Below are 16,043 nucleotides of genomic sequence, written 5' to 3' on the forward strand. Positions count from 1 at the left end.
TTAAAATCCTCTAATCTCCATGCGCGTGGCTCAGTGATTACAGCTCCGCGCTCTCGAGATCGAGTTTCCGATCATTGCTGTCCACGGCAGGGAACATCCAGTCTTTTCTTTCTGCTCCACATGGCATGGACAACACTGAAGCCCTTTGATAACCTGCCCTTATTTACGCCGCCCATGTTTGTGGGGATAAAAATATGTAATTTATACATAATGACAACTTTATTTACATTGCGAAACAATCTTATCGAGCTTCAGCTTCTGTCAATTTATTTATGAAGGTTAGAAAATCAGGTCCATCATTTTGTCTTTAGATCAATTCAAGCTCTAACGTACTGAGTTATTAATAAAACCAACATTTTGCACATAATGGCCAACATCGCGATATTAGGCTACAGTATATCGGGGTGCTTTTCTTTGTAGTGTTTGGAATTTTGGTTAAGATTATCTCATGAAACTGCATTTTAAGAAAATACAGATGCTGAAATGGGTTTTCACAGTAATGCTATCAAAGACTTTGGTTCCCCAACAAGAATCTTTTCCCACTACAAGAACCTTTGAAAGGTGATATTGTTTTATCTCGATAATTAAACCGTTCGGGGTTCTTTATGAGCTGTCCAGGGTTCTGAAACGACTTGTTCAAAACCAAATAAACTAATTAATAAATAAAACATAAGTTTCCTGTTTTATTTAGCCAGGCTAAGTCAAATCGTGATTTGGCATACAGGTGTTTTATAGTTATCATGCACAGCGCTTCTTATAAAATAAACGTGCTTTTCCCGCAATGCGTATTGACTCGTGTATTGCCTTTACTTCTTATTGTGTATTGTTTTTTATTTTCCCTGGCGTATTCTTTATTGTACATTTTTATTTATAGCCTATTAACTGTTTTTGTAATTTCTTATTTTTATGCTCTTTTATCTCGTCTTCCTTGAGAGTAATAATCAAAAGAAGAACCTCGTTGTATAGATAAATATCATATTAATATATTATTTTCACGGGCAATTTAAAGTTAATGTAACATTAGTGATAAGACTTGGAAACGTCATATTTTCCTGGTAAGTTGAAACACTGAGTTGTGATTGAATCTCTTAATTAGAGCAAAGCCACGTGACTGCAGGTTTGTGCTCCTGCCATAAGAACAGGTGCTCTCAGTGGCTTTATGTTATAGCTCTCTCACACACACACACTCACGCACTGTAGATTGTATTTTACTCGAATTCATCATCGAGTTTTTGACATCTAATAAATTATACCGCGCTAGTTTAAGTCTTCACAGTCGTGTTATATTTGTTGGGGTAGTGTGAGGTATTCGTGCTCATGAAGGTGGAGGGAGAGGTGGGCACCGGAGGCGCAGCGGCGTCCGGTGCTCGCGGCGGTACTGACTGCTGTCTCACCAGACTGCTGAGTGTCGTGGAGAGCGAGTTACAGGCCGGCAGAGAGAAGGGAGACCCCACGGAGAAACAACTCAAAGTCACCCTGGAAGATGCTGAACTCTGGAGGAAATTCAAAGAGGTGACCAATGAGATGATTGTGACGAAGAACGGCAGGTGAGCGACAAAATATTTACATCAACCGCAACCGAATGCATTGAATAATATTTACAAACACATCCAAATGAATCACGTATTTAGCTTTTATTAAAGATTTGAGTTCGAAGTGTGCTTGTTTAAATACTTTGATCCAGGATCTCATATTCATATTTAAGTTATATTTGTGGTGCTTCATATAAATATAAAAATATTTACACGTGGTAACACGTATTAAAGTTTATGATAATAGTCGATTAATTTAATTTAGCGATTTTCTTACTAAATATTAAATGACTTGATTCAATTATAACTGAATATCAGTGAATTGATTTAAATTAATAATTTAAGTACAAACCGTATATAAAGCTTGCAAGATTTCAGCATCATAATAATGAGTGCAGAAATAAAAATGCTAATGTTTTAAATGATTTAAACTGTGTTTAGTATGAAACTAAAATAGAGGAAGAATTTTTAAAAATCTAAATGATATTTATTTAAGCATTGGTGTTCCAATATTGGCTCTTTTTTTTAAATAAGGGTCTTGATGAAATTCGGCACTCCCAATCAATGCCTATAAATGCCTTGTCATCTAGTCAGGATTATTACTGGTTTTGGCACATGCTGATCAGATGAAATGAATTGAATGGGCTTGTTGTGGTGTTGTCGAGCTGAAGGGTGACTTGACCAGCTCACTCGGTGGGTCACTCATTCGGTCAGTTCTGCAGGTGGGTGTCCTTCCATTTGCAGCCCCTCTTAAACTTGTTCTCATCCATAAAAAATATTAATGGAAGAGGAAAAGTGGAAAAGGATTAACATCCACCTCTCCTAAAGTTTGTGCTTGTAGAGAATTTGGCAGGCAGTGTGAATCGTTGTTGGGGTGATAACTTTTTCAATCATGACAGATGATGGCTTTGTTAAAGAAGAATTGTTTTTAATGAATGCAGTAACAATGCATGGGGGCTGAAACTTGACAGATGCACAGTAACAAAATTGTCTTTAGTCTTCTGCAATCACGTGGGAGAAATAAGGCAAAATTTGAGTTATTCACAGAAAATTATTGGAATATAACAAATTTGTTCTTCAAATAAACTGTTTCAGAATACATCAAATGTTGTATAATTGTTCTTTTATTTGTCCTTTTAAAGTTCAATCTGCATGCACTTCATTTTTACGGAAATAAAAAGTTATTTTATCTATATTTTTTGTTTTCCACAGAAACATTTTTGGGTTTAGTTTCCATTACACGTCTTAAAATATATCTTCTTTAAAATCGTTTGTTCATTTTCCAGGAGGATGTTTCCCGTTCTGAAAGTAAGCGTGACAGGTCTGGATCCCAACGCCATGTACTCCTTCCTCCTGGACTTCAGTCCTGCAGATGGGCACCGGTGGAAGTACGTGAACGGCGAGTGGGTCCCTGCGGGCAAACCCGAGCCTCACAGCCACAGCTGTGTCTACATCCACCCTGACTCGCCCAACTTCGGTGCACACTGGATGAAGGCTCCGGTGTCATTCAGCAAAGTCAAACTCACCAACAAACTCAACGGAGGTGGCCAGGTGCTTACTGCTCACACATAAGACATGGGTTGGGTTTAAAAAGTCTGAGATCGTGTTAAAAATGTCATTAAAACCTATGATGATAAAAAAAAAGCTGTAAGAGTGTATAAATGTTAAAAGGAGCAAAAGAACCTTTCAGTCAAAAGGTTTTATACTCTCCAAACCATTTTATGACAACGAACCTTTTGTGCAACAGAAAGGTTCTGTGGATGTCCAACCAAGAACTTTTGTGTTTTGTACAGATTTCCATGCCTCCTCTGACATACGCAAGACGCTCTTCACAATGTTCTCATTTGAATCATTAAGTTTAAAACAAATGTTTAGGCTCAACTCGAGTGGATGCTGTCTTTGAAGCAAAGAGGAAAAATACAATCATTTTCATGGTCTCAGACTCGACCGCACTTTACGTCTCCAACTGTGAACTTCTGGACAGGGGAAAGCGAAGTTCACGCGAGAGCATGTTTTCCACCAGTAGTGCAGTTTTTCTACTCTTTTCCACTGCCATTACTCCGTTGTTAAATCGTCATAGGTCTCCCCATATAGACCGATGAGTAAAAGCATCAAGCGCACGCACATTACGCGCGTCGTGCAGATGCTATTGGGTGCATGCGCAACGTTCCGCGTGCCCTGTTCCGCAATCTTAAGTAGCCTCTCAGAGCTCTCGTGCATCCAAACAAGCCCGCGTAGCTTTTAGGAGTCTTTGGCCTGCCTTTAATCACCCGCGCGCTGCCACGGGGAAATTTCAAGTGCGCATTAATACAATTACCGCTCTCCTCTGCATCCACTTCACCTATGGAGGCCCTTTGTTCAGCGGGGACTGCATGTAAACAGGAATAAACAGCTCTTAATTGCCACTTTTCCCGTTTAATGCACTTCCCGTCGTTCAGGCTGAAATGGTGTACTTCAGCTAGCCGTCCGGGCTTTCAGCGCGGGGCCGCTGCACGCGAGCTGCTCGAGCCCGCTGCTCCCTTCCAGCATATGACTCCGCCACCAAATGATTATTGGTATTTACATGACCCCTCCCTCCGGTCCTCTCTGTTCTCTATTTACCGGGGGTTTTAAACGGCGAGCTGGCACAGGAGAGGGCGATGAGAGAACCAGCTCCAAATGAAATAATTGCGGTGGTTAGTTGTACATTATGGTAATTACCTGTGTTTTTTCTATGCAAAATTAATTTAGCCATCAGTCCTTAGATGTTCAAAAAAGCAACATATTAAAAAAGGCAGAGGGGAGAGAAAAGCACACAAAGGCCTTTATGTCCCCTGGAGCCATGCAGATGAGTACCTGGCCCTCATCATTGTAATCTACCAATTAGAGGTAATCTACCAATCTTTCTGCGCATCTCTCGCTGTGAATTTTGTTGACGTTTGGCTGATATATATTTACGTGCTTGACTGAAGTCATCTGGAGAATTTTGCTCAGAGAATATACAGTACATACTACAATATAAAGCATGTAGGCCACAATACCCCTCATAAGTTGAGGGTCATGGAGTCTTTCGTAAGTTATATATTTTTCTACACTTTGAAATAAACTCATCAAAACTAAGAAATAACACAAATGTAACTTTGGGGATTAGCTTGTGAAAATCAATCAGATCAAAAATATGCAATAGCATCTAGTCGTGTTTTGCAGAAATTCTAAGATCTCACCACGAGATGATTTTAAATGCTTTTTTATTCGGTCCAAAACGTTTTTAAATGTGTTGTTGGCACAATATTTTTGTCTATAAAACATAATCACAACAAGCAAATGATCATGAAAAACCTTTCAGTTAGGTAACTTTTAACTTGAGGCATTGTTGAGATCTCTTTTGCAACTCCAGGAGACGCATGTGAGATTACTGGGAGAAATATTAGAGAAGCAAAAGAGTATATTGGGGTCTAGGGGTAACAACAGCCAAATTAAAGAGATATCACAGTTTTTCAGAGATATTAAAGGAAACGTCTTCACCTATGACACAATGTTCTCGCAATGTGCTCTCTGTAAAAAACAACTGTGTTATACTTTTTTTTAAAGTACATTTTACTTGAAAAGTATTTTATTGTAAATTGTACTTGAGCTTGACACAAAAAATGAGTACAATTTACTTTAAAAACTTTTTTTTAAGTAAGATTTGTAGTAAGCTAAACTTGCAAATGAACACAAAAAATGAAGTAAATCCTATAGTTGTTTTTTACAGTGTAGTCTTTGGTAACAAATATATAATGTATAGAAAATTCATACTAATGTTTGATCACAAACAAGACTTAAACCAATAAAATGAATGTTTTTCAATCCATTTCAAAAGTTGTATCCTACCTTAATTCAAATAGAATTCAAATGCAGAAATTGTTCAATGATGAATTCAATTCTAAACAACACAGCGTTTTCACAGTTTTTTTTAAGTGATTTTTTCCCTTTTGTTCTGATTCTTTGATGCAGATCATGTTGAATTCTCTCCACAAGTACGAGCCACAGATTCACATTGTTCGTGTGGGAGGCAGTCACAGGATGGTGACCAACATCTCTTTCACAGACACTCAGTTCATCGCTGTAACCGCCTACCAGAACGAAGAGGTGAAGCATCAACACCCATATATTGCAAACTGAACTACTAGAGGATGTGTTTTCCCTGTTTGTTTCATGGTTTTTGATACAACTAAGAATCATTATTTTACCCTCACAATCTTCTCTTCGCAGATAACCGCACTGAAGATCAAACACAATCCTTTCGCCAAAGCCTTCCTTGATGCCAAGGAAAGGTACAGTCACATGTAATGACATGAAAGTTTCTCATGAGTTTGACTGCGCTGTATATGATATGGTGCATGAGCAGCGTGACTGTGTGAAATCAGCTGTGATTAGCGAGTGATTATGAAGCGTTTGTGCTGTGAATGGAGCGTGTGTGAGTAAAGCAGCTCATTGAAGCGGCAGTGTGAAGTGACAGTGAGAGATCTGAAGAATGTGTGAGATACAACACAACAATGATGCTGGAATCATTTTCTCCTGTGACATGAATTCACAGCGGGAGCAGAGATTTAATCACTCCACTGGAAAAGCACTGGTTTATACAGTAATGGCCAAAACTGTTGTCCAAAGGCACATTTGTGAAATATTTGTTATTAATGCCCCCTTAGGTTACATTAAACCATCAAATTATGAGGTGTATGAAGGTGCTTCATGATGCCATAGAACCTTTTTTTGTCTAAATGCTTCCATAAAGAACCTTTAACACCCAAAGAACCTTTATGTTTGACAAAATGTTCTTTGTATGGTGAAAAAAGGTTCTTCATATTAAAGAGATGGTTCTTGAAAGAATCTTTGACTGATGGCTGGAACACACTACAAGACTTTTCAAATCTGAACAGATTTTTTTTTAACTAGACATCACACACTTGCAGACTTTTTGAAAGTTTCAGATAGAAACACACTAACTGATCTGATCTTCAGACTGGCACAGACTTTCTGCAACAAGTCCAGACTGAAAATCTGAGCAAAAGTCTTTATTTTAGCCTTAAATGGTTCTTTGTGGAACCAAAAAGGGTTCTTCTATGGCATCGCTGTGAAGAACCTTTTATGCACCTTTATTTTTAAGAGCGTATGGTAGAAAACGCTAAACTTGGTTAGGTATTAATAGGCCAAAATGAGAAAAAAGTCAAGGAATGTCAAGGAATATGAGTTTTCTTCTAATTCACAAAAAGAAGCAAAAATAAAAGCCTGACAGTAAATAAATCAAACATTGAGAAGAGTGTTATCAGTTGTGTGTTCTTTTTTGCAAGTTCTTCTCAAAGCTGAGCTTCCGTTTACCTTCCAAACACAACTACACAATAAACATACAAAATCTTTAATAATATATTTGACAAAGACGTCTATTTTCTTTTGGCCACTACTGTGTTATTTGATTGTTATACTTTTTATGCAAGTTTCATCGTTTTATAGGAAAGTTTCAATTCATAGAGGATGAATCACAAAAAAAGGTTTTTGTGATGTGACCATTAAGCAAATCTTTTTTATGTATTTTTTTCTTAATGTTGATTCTTTTTAGGTTTTTATTGTAATGTCTCAATTTGCAGTAAATTGCAATTGAAAAATACTGTAATACATTTTTAATCACTATAATCATAATCAACTAGAGACAGTATAAAATAATGCATTGTGTATAAAACAATTTAAAAAGATTATTTTATTTGTATTGTGTTAAAAATGTTTAAATAGCCCTTAAAATGTGCTAAATTTTTTATGTGGCCTAAAAAATTTCTTTTTTTTACAAATTGTGGTGGGATAACCGTTCCTCGTTGACTTTCTGTAGTAAAAAACTGTCACGGTTATCAACAGCATAGGAAATAATATTCACGTGCCATTTATTTACCAGAATATTATTTGTTGTTCTTCTTTTGAGGTTTCTCATGGCCAAAGTTTTCTCTCTCCACAGGAGTCATCCTAAGAATCATCTCGACCCTCCAGCCGAAAACCCGCATGTGGGCATACCACACTGTTAGTGCTTCATTCTCCTGTCCCCTCATGCTGCTTGCTATGATCTTTTGTCTCATTTGTAGTTAATAATGTTGATGTGTATTTTTTGTCCTGCAGGTGGATGGTTCTTATCAAACCCTGAGACTCTGTGTTCTGCCGGTGGTGGAAACTTTCCATACGCCGGAGGTTTGCAGTTAACACCTCATCACGGGTACAAACACTACCCGAGTCTGCACGGGCACCGAGCGGCACCATACCCATCACCCTATCTGCCTCGCCATCATCATCACCGAGCTCAACACTCAGGTGATGCTTTAAAAGAACATAGAGCAAGATTTGCTTTTCCTTTCAAAGCTCTAAAATGAAGAGGTGGCAATTAAACATGAAAAAAAGAGGTGTTTTTTTCTGTTCTTTTCATATTTCCTCTTTGTCACTCTGAAGTGTCTCTGTCTGAGAATCTGAGTCCGAGTGCGGTGCAGATGTTCTCTGGTCACGAGGGCTGGACGGGTGTGTCTCCTCCTGCGATGTTGTCCATGCAGTCTCCTCCGAGCCCACCCGGAGCCAGCAGGTCAGAATCAGGACCAAAACCAAGATAAATACTTTTTTATACAAAGCTATCCAAAATATGACAGTAAATTAAAAAACCTAATGGTAGAGCATCATCTAGCAACACCATTTTTTAAAATCTATACGTGCAGCAAATAATTAGAACTCAATATTTCAGATGTCAGTTTATCAATCTGCGCAAAGTAATGTTGATCATCTGTTATTTTCATCAGTTCTTTTGTTCATCAGTGTTTCTGTCATCCCTCCAGTCAGTATCCGTATCTGTGGACCGTGAGCAGTTGTGCGGTGTCCTCGAGTCCTCCAGGGGGCATCATGAGTGGCACACTTACCCAGGAGGAGTCTGCGGACGGCGGCTCCACCTCCACATCGCCGTGCTCACTGCTGCAGGGCCACGGACCAACCAGCTCCGAGGGCGGTGTAGACCAAGCCAATCACAGTAGAGTGGGCGGGGTGAGCTGGTCTTGTGTAACCACCCACTCTTTTTAAATGCTTTCATTAAACTGTGAAGAAACAGATTAACAAGATATCTTATGATGATGATGACGATGATGTTGTGAAGCGTTTACAATGGTTCTGTTCCAAATGACCTCCGCACAGCCATTACTCCAAATAAAATATGAGGCACATGGTCAAGTTTTTGTGCTTTGGGTGGGGCGTGAATTTTTGTCCTAAGCCAATCATGCGATTTTCATTATTATGGCGCATCATTAAAGGTATAGTCCACCCAAAAAAGGAACATTCTGTCATCACTTACTCATCCTCAGGTTGTTCCAATCCTGTATAAATGTGTTTGTTCTGCTAAACACAAAGGAAGATATTTGGAAGAATGTCAGTAACCAAACAGATATCATCTCCCATAGTATTATTGTACTATGGCAGTCAATGGGGGATGAGATCTGTTTGGTTACTGACATTCTTCCAAATATCTTTCTCTGTGTTAATCAGAATAATTTCATTTATACAGGTTTGGAACAACCCAGGAATGAGTAAATCATTTTTAGGTGAACTCTCCCTTTAAATGAGATCTGAGCACAGCTGAATGAATCTTGATCGAGTTTCTACATTGTTCAGTCAGTGATCTTTTCCTTTAAATATGTTTTTTTCAATCCTCTTTCTGGCAACACAATGTCGTGAGGTAAATCCACACATTTTGTGTCAAGATATCGATTCAAAAAAGTCATTTTGGATAAAAGTGTGTGTCAAACACTTAACTTTATATTTGCGTTTATGCATTTGGCAAATGCTTTTATCTAAAGCAACTGTCAATGTGTTTTTCTTGGTGTTCAACCCCATAATCTCTGTGTTGCTAACCAACATAGTTATAGAAACGCATAAAATGTCTCTTTTATTTGTTATTCTTCCACGTGTACATTTTGACAGATCAATATCTCAGAGCTTTTATTTGAACACAGAACAAATCTGACCGGATGTAAACAAACACAACTACTGTGGTAAAACTCAACAATTATTCCTGTAACCGTTGTTGTTAATCACTTAAACATCACTTTGGCATTGTAACGTGACAGAGGTTTGGCAGTCACCGTGTTTTCATGTCTCCTTTACATGTCTCCTTTACCTCCACATACACACACACATTCATTACATTCACATGCACTTTCACAGACTAAAACGCAAACATTCACACAACACTAGACAAACACGCTCGTGCGCTGCTCGGCTTCCTCCAAAAGCCGCTTTCAGTTTATCTGCAGCTTTAAACCGCCGCATAAAGAGATCGGCAATTATTCTGCCATCATATTTTCCTGCTCTTGAAAATGCTGTTTTAATCGTGCCGCTGGAGTGGACCACTCTGTTGTTTTTACGTGTGTGTAATGAAATAATGATGGCTGTCCGGTGAATGAAGCCTTGGCATCATTTTACGACACTTTGGGCACGCAGTAGATTTTTCTCTCAGCACACCTCCATCAAAATAACCTCACAATGAACCACTGCAATGTACTGAATCCATTCATCTCCTATCTTTCATTATCCTGTTCCATAAGGGCAGAAAGCTCATTCAAATTTAAATGAATTCACAATACTGTATGTCAATTGACAATGAGCTAAACAAGGGGATTGTTTCATAATAGGGGTATCAGTACTGTCAATAACCGTGATATGGATAACTGTAATTATTAATATTGTGTTCATATGACACATACATAGGTTATTAAAATTAATCATGTGGTTAACACTTTATTATGGAAGGTGGTGATATAGAAAAACAACATTTTGTCTTAAGATTTTGCAAAGTTACAAACTTTCTCTAGACTCACATGTTAAGCGTGATTCATTGGCCAAAAAAGAGAAAACCAAAAATAAGTAAAAATGAATTTGACTTATAGCAGTTCATTTTTATCTATACACATCCCGACCGAACCGTTGCTGTAAATTATTTCGACCACGATAATTGTGTTGTGAAATAGTGACAGCACTGAGTTCATTTACTTCCTTTTTGTCATACTGGCCTGATTTTGCAGTGTTTAAAATGCAATTACACAACTCAAGAGCTTAAAGATGTGAAAAATATTAAAAATTGACTTTGAATAAAGAACGATAACTGAAATCCAGCGACCGATAAGAGAAGGACTCACACCAGCACTTCACAAAATGAGGAAAAAACATCACTACAACAGTCGTCTATATCACCTGAAATACTGAAGAGTAATTAGAAAAACTATAAAACACTATGACTGGCGTACGAGAGACAATGCTTGTATTATTTTATACATCTCAATTGTAAAACATGTTTGTTTGGCATTGACGACCATTAATGTTTCATCAGTTCTGTGGCTGAATGATTTCTGTATTCATATTCATCTTAGATTTAAGAGGGTCCTCACTGAAGATTGTACTGTAACGTCTACTGTTCAAATCATCCAGAAAAGAAATGTTTCTGTCCAGACATTTTCCTTTTAAATGTACAGTCATCAGGCACGCTCATACATGAGAAATATTCCAAATAAAGTTTCACGAAAATCTCATAAACACCTCCTGGACTCCTTTAATTTCCACCCAGATACAATGACTCCATGTCCATATCGTAATCTTTCCCGGGAAGCTCCTCCGGACTGTAGAACTCATCTCCCAGCATCCTCCACCACGGCAGACGCATGCTCTGGATCACGGCATTATGGGATTGACGGGCACGTGTGGCCACAGGACGGGAACGGCTTAAGTACAGGCCGACGTCCTCCGCTCGGGCATCCTTCAGTGACGGAGCATCTAAAACAGAGTTTAAAATAGTGTCTTATGTTTTACAAACGTCAGGAGAGGTCAGTCTTAGATTCAGGTGCATACTGAGTAAAAGCTCGAGGTCCGTGTTGATCTGAGCGAGCAGAGCGTGTCTGTGGTGTTCTCTGGGCCGACCGGACGCTCTGTTGATCAGGTGCTGATGCAGGAGACTCTGAGCTGTCTGATTGAGCTCCACTCTGCCCTCTGCTGACATCACTGATGACTGAACCACACAAATGCCAGCGTCACTCACAGATCAAAGACATGACACCGCACTGGATAACACAACAAGGATTGCGTGAAGGTTTGGTTTGGTTTATGAAAAGTGCTGGTGATGACTCACAGGATGTAGAGAGATGTGCTCTTCTATCTGTCGCCTAAGCTCCGCCCTCCTGCTGTCAGTCAATCCTTTGATTCCTTTCGGTGGTGTCAGAGTGCTTCGTTGTGCTTTACGACGCTTCAGGAACCGCAGAATCTGACACATTATAATAAGCACAGATATTCCCAGAATATAAGAAAGTTTTGCGCAAAGACTATTTTGCTTCTTCTTGAAGAATGTGTTGTACAGGTGTAGACTCACAACTCTCTGCAGAATGACAGCAGCTCTGTGTTGTCTGAGACTGTATTTGTGTCGATGGAAACGTCGTCTCTCTCTGTGACCTCTCCAAACTCTCTGAATGAGCACAGCTGCCTGTTTCTCCAGCTCTCCCAGATATCTCTCCACCTGAGCTGAGAGACGTGAGTACGAACAGCTTTAACTCTCTCGCAACATTATACCCAAATGTTCGCTTTGAAAGTGTGTGTGTTACCGGCTGGAAGTATCTCCATGAGGTGAAGCTGCCGTTGACGGAACTGTCTCATGGCTCTCTGTCTTCTCAGACGCACTTGGTGACGTAATTCCTCCTCTGCCCGCCGTCTCTCAGCATCTTCCTGTTGCCGTCTGCGCTTTTCTCTGACACGCACAAACAAATCGACACGAATAAGAGTCACATCACGGCCTATGTTGGTGTTTTTAAAATGGAGCCCTGAAAAGAGAGGCTTTTTAAATACCCAAATATCTATGTCGAGTTCCTGGATGTGGAATCTTTTTTCAATCCACTTTTTTGATTTGTTTTATTTAGAATGTTTTAAATATAAGTTCATTTTCTAGTATGCGGATATAGATAGTATACTGATAAACGTGTCTTGAATGTTGAAGAGTTTGTGAAGACTGGATGAGAGCAGGGGATGATCTCCTCACCTGAAGCTTCGCTGGATTGTGCTGACAGCTCGCGGGAGTTTCTTCAGTCTTTTTCTGGTCTGATGGGCTCTCCAAGCCGCCTGGATCACGCACGCGGCTCTCACCATCTCCTCGGACAACTCCTATGTATTATCCAGAGTAAAGAAATGTAGATTTAGAATATGAGTAAATGACATTTAAAGCGATCATGAAAAACGTTTTATGAAAACTTCATCATATCCATCAACTCAGTCATCTTTCCACATCGGAAATAATTACAATCTAATAGACACTTTAAAGGAAATAATAAAAATGTACATCCCATGAAATATGTTATATACACAGCACTTATTCACATTATTTATGAGTTCATTGTATTGAAAAATAGCATTATTACCAGATATTCTAATGCTATGTTTTATATTTATTCAATATATTTTCTTTTTCAAAACTAAAATACATCTGTACAGTATATACAGCCACGAAAAAAGTTATGAGACTATTTCAAAATTATCTCTGTTTTTCTGAATTTACTATTTGTTTAGGTAAAAATGAACAATTTTTCTCCCACATTTCAAGTAAAAATATTGTTTTTATTTGCATTTATTTGCAGAAAGTGAAAACTGGAGAAACAGGTGAGAACAACAGAAAAGATGCTCTATTCTTTCAGACCTCAAATACTGCAAAGAAAACAAGTTCAGATTCACTTTCAAGCAACACAACAGTCATATTTCTACATGTATTTAGGAAAATCCCAGTTTTTCATGTGTTTTGTCATGCGGTCAGTCTTTCACATTGCTGTTGGATGACCTTATGTCACTCCTGAGGTTTTGTTTTGTTGAAATTCAACAGACACTGGACTGGGATGACCACAATACATCTAGAAATGATGACATTTGGAATGGTGTCTTATTGTTTCCATGGCTGTACGCATGTCAAGCCGCTTTGCTACAACGCAAAATTGTGAAAAGCGCTCTAGAAAGAAAACTGAGATCATGAATATAAAATATACAGACGGTTAAACTGGTGACCTCTGACCTCAGTGTCTTTCTGAAAAGTCTCTGACTGCAGTCGGTCGATAAGTTGATCCAGTACTGAGTCAAATCCTTTACCACTCCAGTCTTTCACAACCAATTCAGCCAAACCTGTAGCACAACACACACACATGACTGTAAGATCAGCTCTTCTGAGGCGGGATGAGGATGAACTGAAGCGTGACTGTACCTTTGTATCGTCTGTGAATGAGCTGATGGCTCGAGCTGCTGTGGTCCATTATTATGACAAGTGTTTTTACAGCGGCTCTGCCAATCACCGGGTTTGAGCTACTGGACATTTTATACACAATATCATCCAAGACTCCAGTCAGAGCACGGATTCCCATCTCATCTGCAACAGCGCTGAGAAACATCCGAGAGGAGGAGCAACAGTCAACTCACTCCATATGTCATGTGATTTAAACATTTTTTTTAAATAAAACACTTTAAAATGCAATGAAACTTCTGAACAGTTGTATCACACTTTGAGATTTCTTTCGTCTGGTTCACACAAACTGCACTGTCTAAATAGATCAGATGTTAGAAATCAGACATTTTTCGTAAAGAAGAAATAATGGTGAGATGCTGTTGTACCTGTCCGCCCTGAAGATATCGTTCCACATCGTAACTGTAACAACCGAGACTTCATCGTCCTCACACATCTGGATTTTCTCATAATATTTAGACCTTAATACTGTAGAAAGATAAAGTTTTAGTTCAAGCGAAATATTTCAGTATATTCACATTCAGGTCACCCGCCACTTCACGAGACGTTCTCATCACATACCATGATGACTGAGATGTCTATGAGCCCTGAGGAGCCAGCCGATGGAATCAAAGACTCTTCTGAACAAACGAATCATCTCATTCTGTGCCTTGTCCTGTTCGAGAGAGAATTGACATTTCAAGTTCATTGTGGTTATTACACGACTCTCTGAAATACGTCATTCTCCTGATCTCACCCTCAGAGCTCTGGTCATGAGCCGGTCTGCCAGGAAAAGAAGGTTCTCAGCCACCGGAGGCAGAAATTCATGACTGAACACCTCCATGCCTCTGAAAGACCCCAGACCCACACAGCACGAGCTACAGAGACACCAACACACATTACAACTCCACAAGGTTGCAAATAAAAACCTGCAGTCGCAGATGACTTCAAAGTACCTGAGGATGTCTGCCATCTGTGTCAGAACCGCATATCCTCCTTGAATCTGAGCTGGACTGAATCTCAGAGAAGATGAGCAATACTGCAGAACACCGTGAGAGTAAAGAGTCCGTTTACACTCCTCCAGATCCCTCTGATCTCCTAAAGACTTTCTGTCCAGAACATCTGATCACGTGAAAGACGTTTGCAGATAGTTTCATGTATGTTCGTGATGTTGTACATCATTCAAACACAGATTTGAAAGAAATCTAATTCATGATAAACGTAAGACATACACGTTTGTTCATGGAGCTACTCTACCTTTTAGTTTCGAGAGCACGTCGAGGATCTTGTTTTCGGGTTGTTCTCGCGTATCTGCTATTAAATCCGTGAACTCTCGTGACGCGCTCATCGCATCAGAAACACGCGTTCAAGCTCTGAGACGATTAAACGCGCACAAATCATACCAAACGGTTTATTTGCTTTTAGTGAGTTCTGTGTTAAATGAAAGTGTAATTTCTATCCTCTCTCTGCTAAGGAACGCGCAACATGCGACGGGAAGCTGTTCGGTTACCACGGAAACCGTCACGTCATCAGCCCGCGACTTCTCGTCTAATGTTTTTGAACATCACATTTTTACGCACAATTATGTCTGAGTCTCTTTCTTTTTTAAATTGTGATTAATTCCTTGCTTATTTCCCAATTTGTTGTTATTGTATTGTAGGTTTTTTTGTGTCTTGTAAATTTATGTTTTGTCTATTTTTGTTTATAAATATTGGACACTGAAGTAATTTTCTAAAATGCTATTGTATTCCCTATTTGGTTTTGTATGTTGTTATTATAAAAAATAAATGAGCGCGGCAAAAAAAAAAAAACGTTTTACACACAAACAAATCATATGACGTCACAGTAGGTTATATTTAAATAGGTATCAAAAGTAAATAAATAAATGATAGAATAAATAAATAGAAAACAGTAAAAGTACTAGACGAAGATATATGAAGTTACAGCTAGTGTAAAGGATTTTCTGTTTTGCCGTCCTATAAATATTTTGTTTTATTTTATTGAACGTTTTCTATATTATATGAATATGTCATTGTCTGCTATTTTTCTTATATCCTTAATTAAAACCAGAAAGACATTTTGTCATCGTTTACCCTTATCTCATTAAAAATCATTAAAAATCAGTAGCCTGAGTCCTTCCTCAGTGGAAGATTTTCTGAGAAACGTCTCCGTGGTTTTGTGTTCATGCAAGGGGTTCAATGTTGTTTGGTTTTCAACGTTTTTCCAAATATCTTCTTTTGTGTTCA

General features: G+C 38.7%; 2 protein-coding genes across 2 annotated transcripts; one reads left to right on the plus strand and one right to left on the minus strand.

Moving 5' to 3' along the window:
• Positions 1 to 1,217: 1,217 nt before the first annotated feature.
• Positions 1,218 to 8,715, plus strand: tbx19 (T-box transcription factor 19). The gene is made up of 8 exons (XM_057338556.1): positions 1,218 to 1,547; positions 2,819 to 3,083; positions 5,508 to 5,642; positions 5,766 to 5,827; positions 7,498 to 7,559; positions 7,656 to 7,844; positions 7,980 to 8,106; positions 8,354 to 8,715. The coding sequence occupies exons 1-8, from the start codon at positions 1,318 to 1,320 to the stop codon at positions 8,589 to 8,591; spliced, it is 1,308 nt and encodes a 435-aa protein (XP_057194539.1). The 5' UTR covers positions 1,218 to 1,317; the 3' UTR covers positions 8,592 to 8,715.
• Positions 8,716 to 9,523: 808 nt separating this feature from the next.
• LOC130556874 (IQ calmodulin-binding motif-containing protein 1-like) lies at positions 9,524 to 15,298 on the minus strand. The gene is made up of 13 exons (XM_057338206.1): positions 15,055 to 15,298; positions 14,754 to 14,919; positions 14,555 to 14,675; positions 14,380 to 14,473; positions 14,187 to 14,286; positions 13,783 to 13,955; positions 13,597 to 13,703; positions 12,580 to 12,701; positions 12,149 to 12,291; positions 11,920 to 12,068; positions 11,683 to 11,814; positions 11,406 to 11,562; positions 9,524 to 11,330 (listed from the first exon to the last, which is right to left on the minus strand). The coding sequence occupies exons 1-13, from the start codon at positions 15,143 to 15,145 to the stop codon at positions 11,110 to 11,112; spliced, it is 1,776 nt and encodes a 591-aa protein (XP_057194189.1). The 5' UTR covers positions 15,146 to 15,298; the 3' UTR covers positions 9,524 to 11,109.
• Between the last annotated feature and the right edge of the window lie 745 nt (positions 15,299 to 16,043).

Source organism: Triplophysa rosa, linkage group LG7, assembly GCF_024868665.1.
Source record: "Triplophysa rosa linkage group LG7, Trosa_1v2, whole genome shotgun sequence".
NCBI classification, from domain to species: Eukaryota; Metazoa; Chordata; class Actinopteri; order Cypriniformes; family Nemacheilidae; genus Triplophysa; species Triplophysa rosa.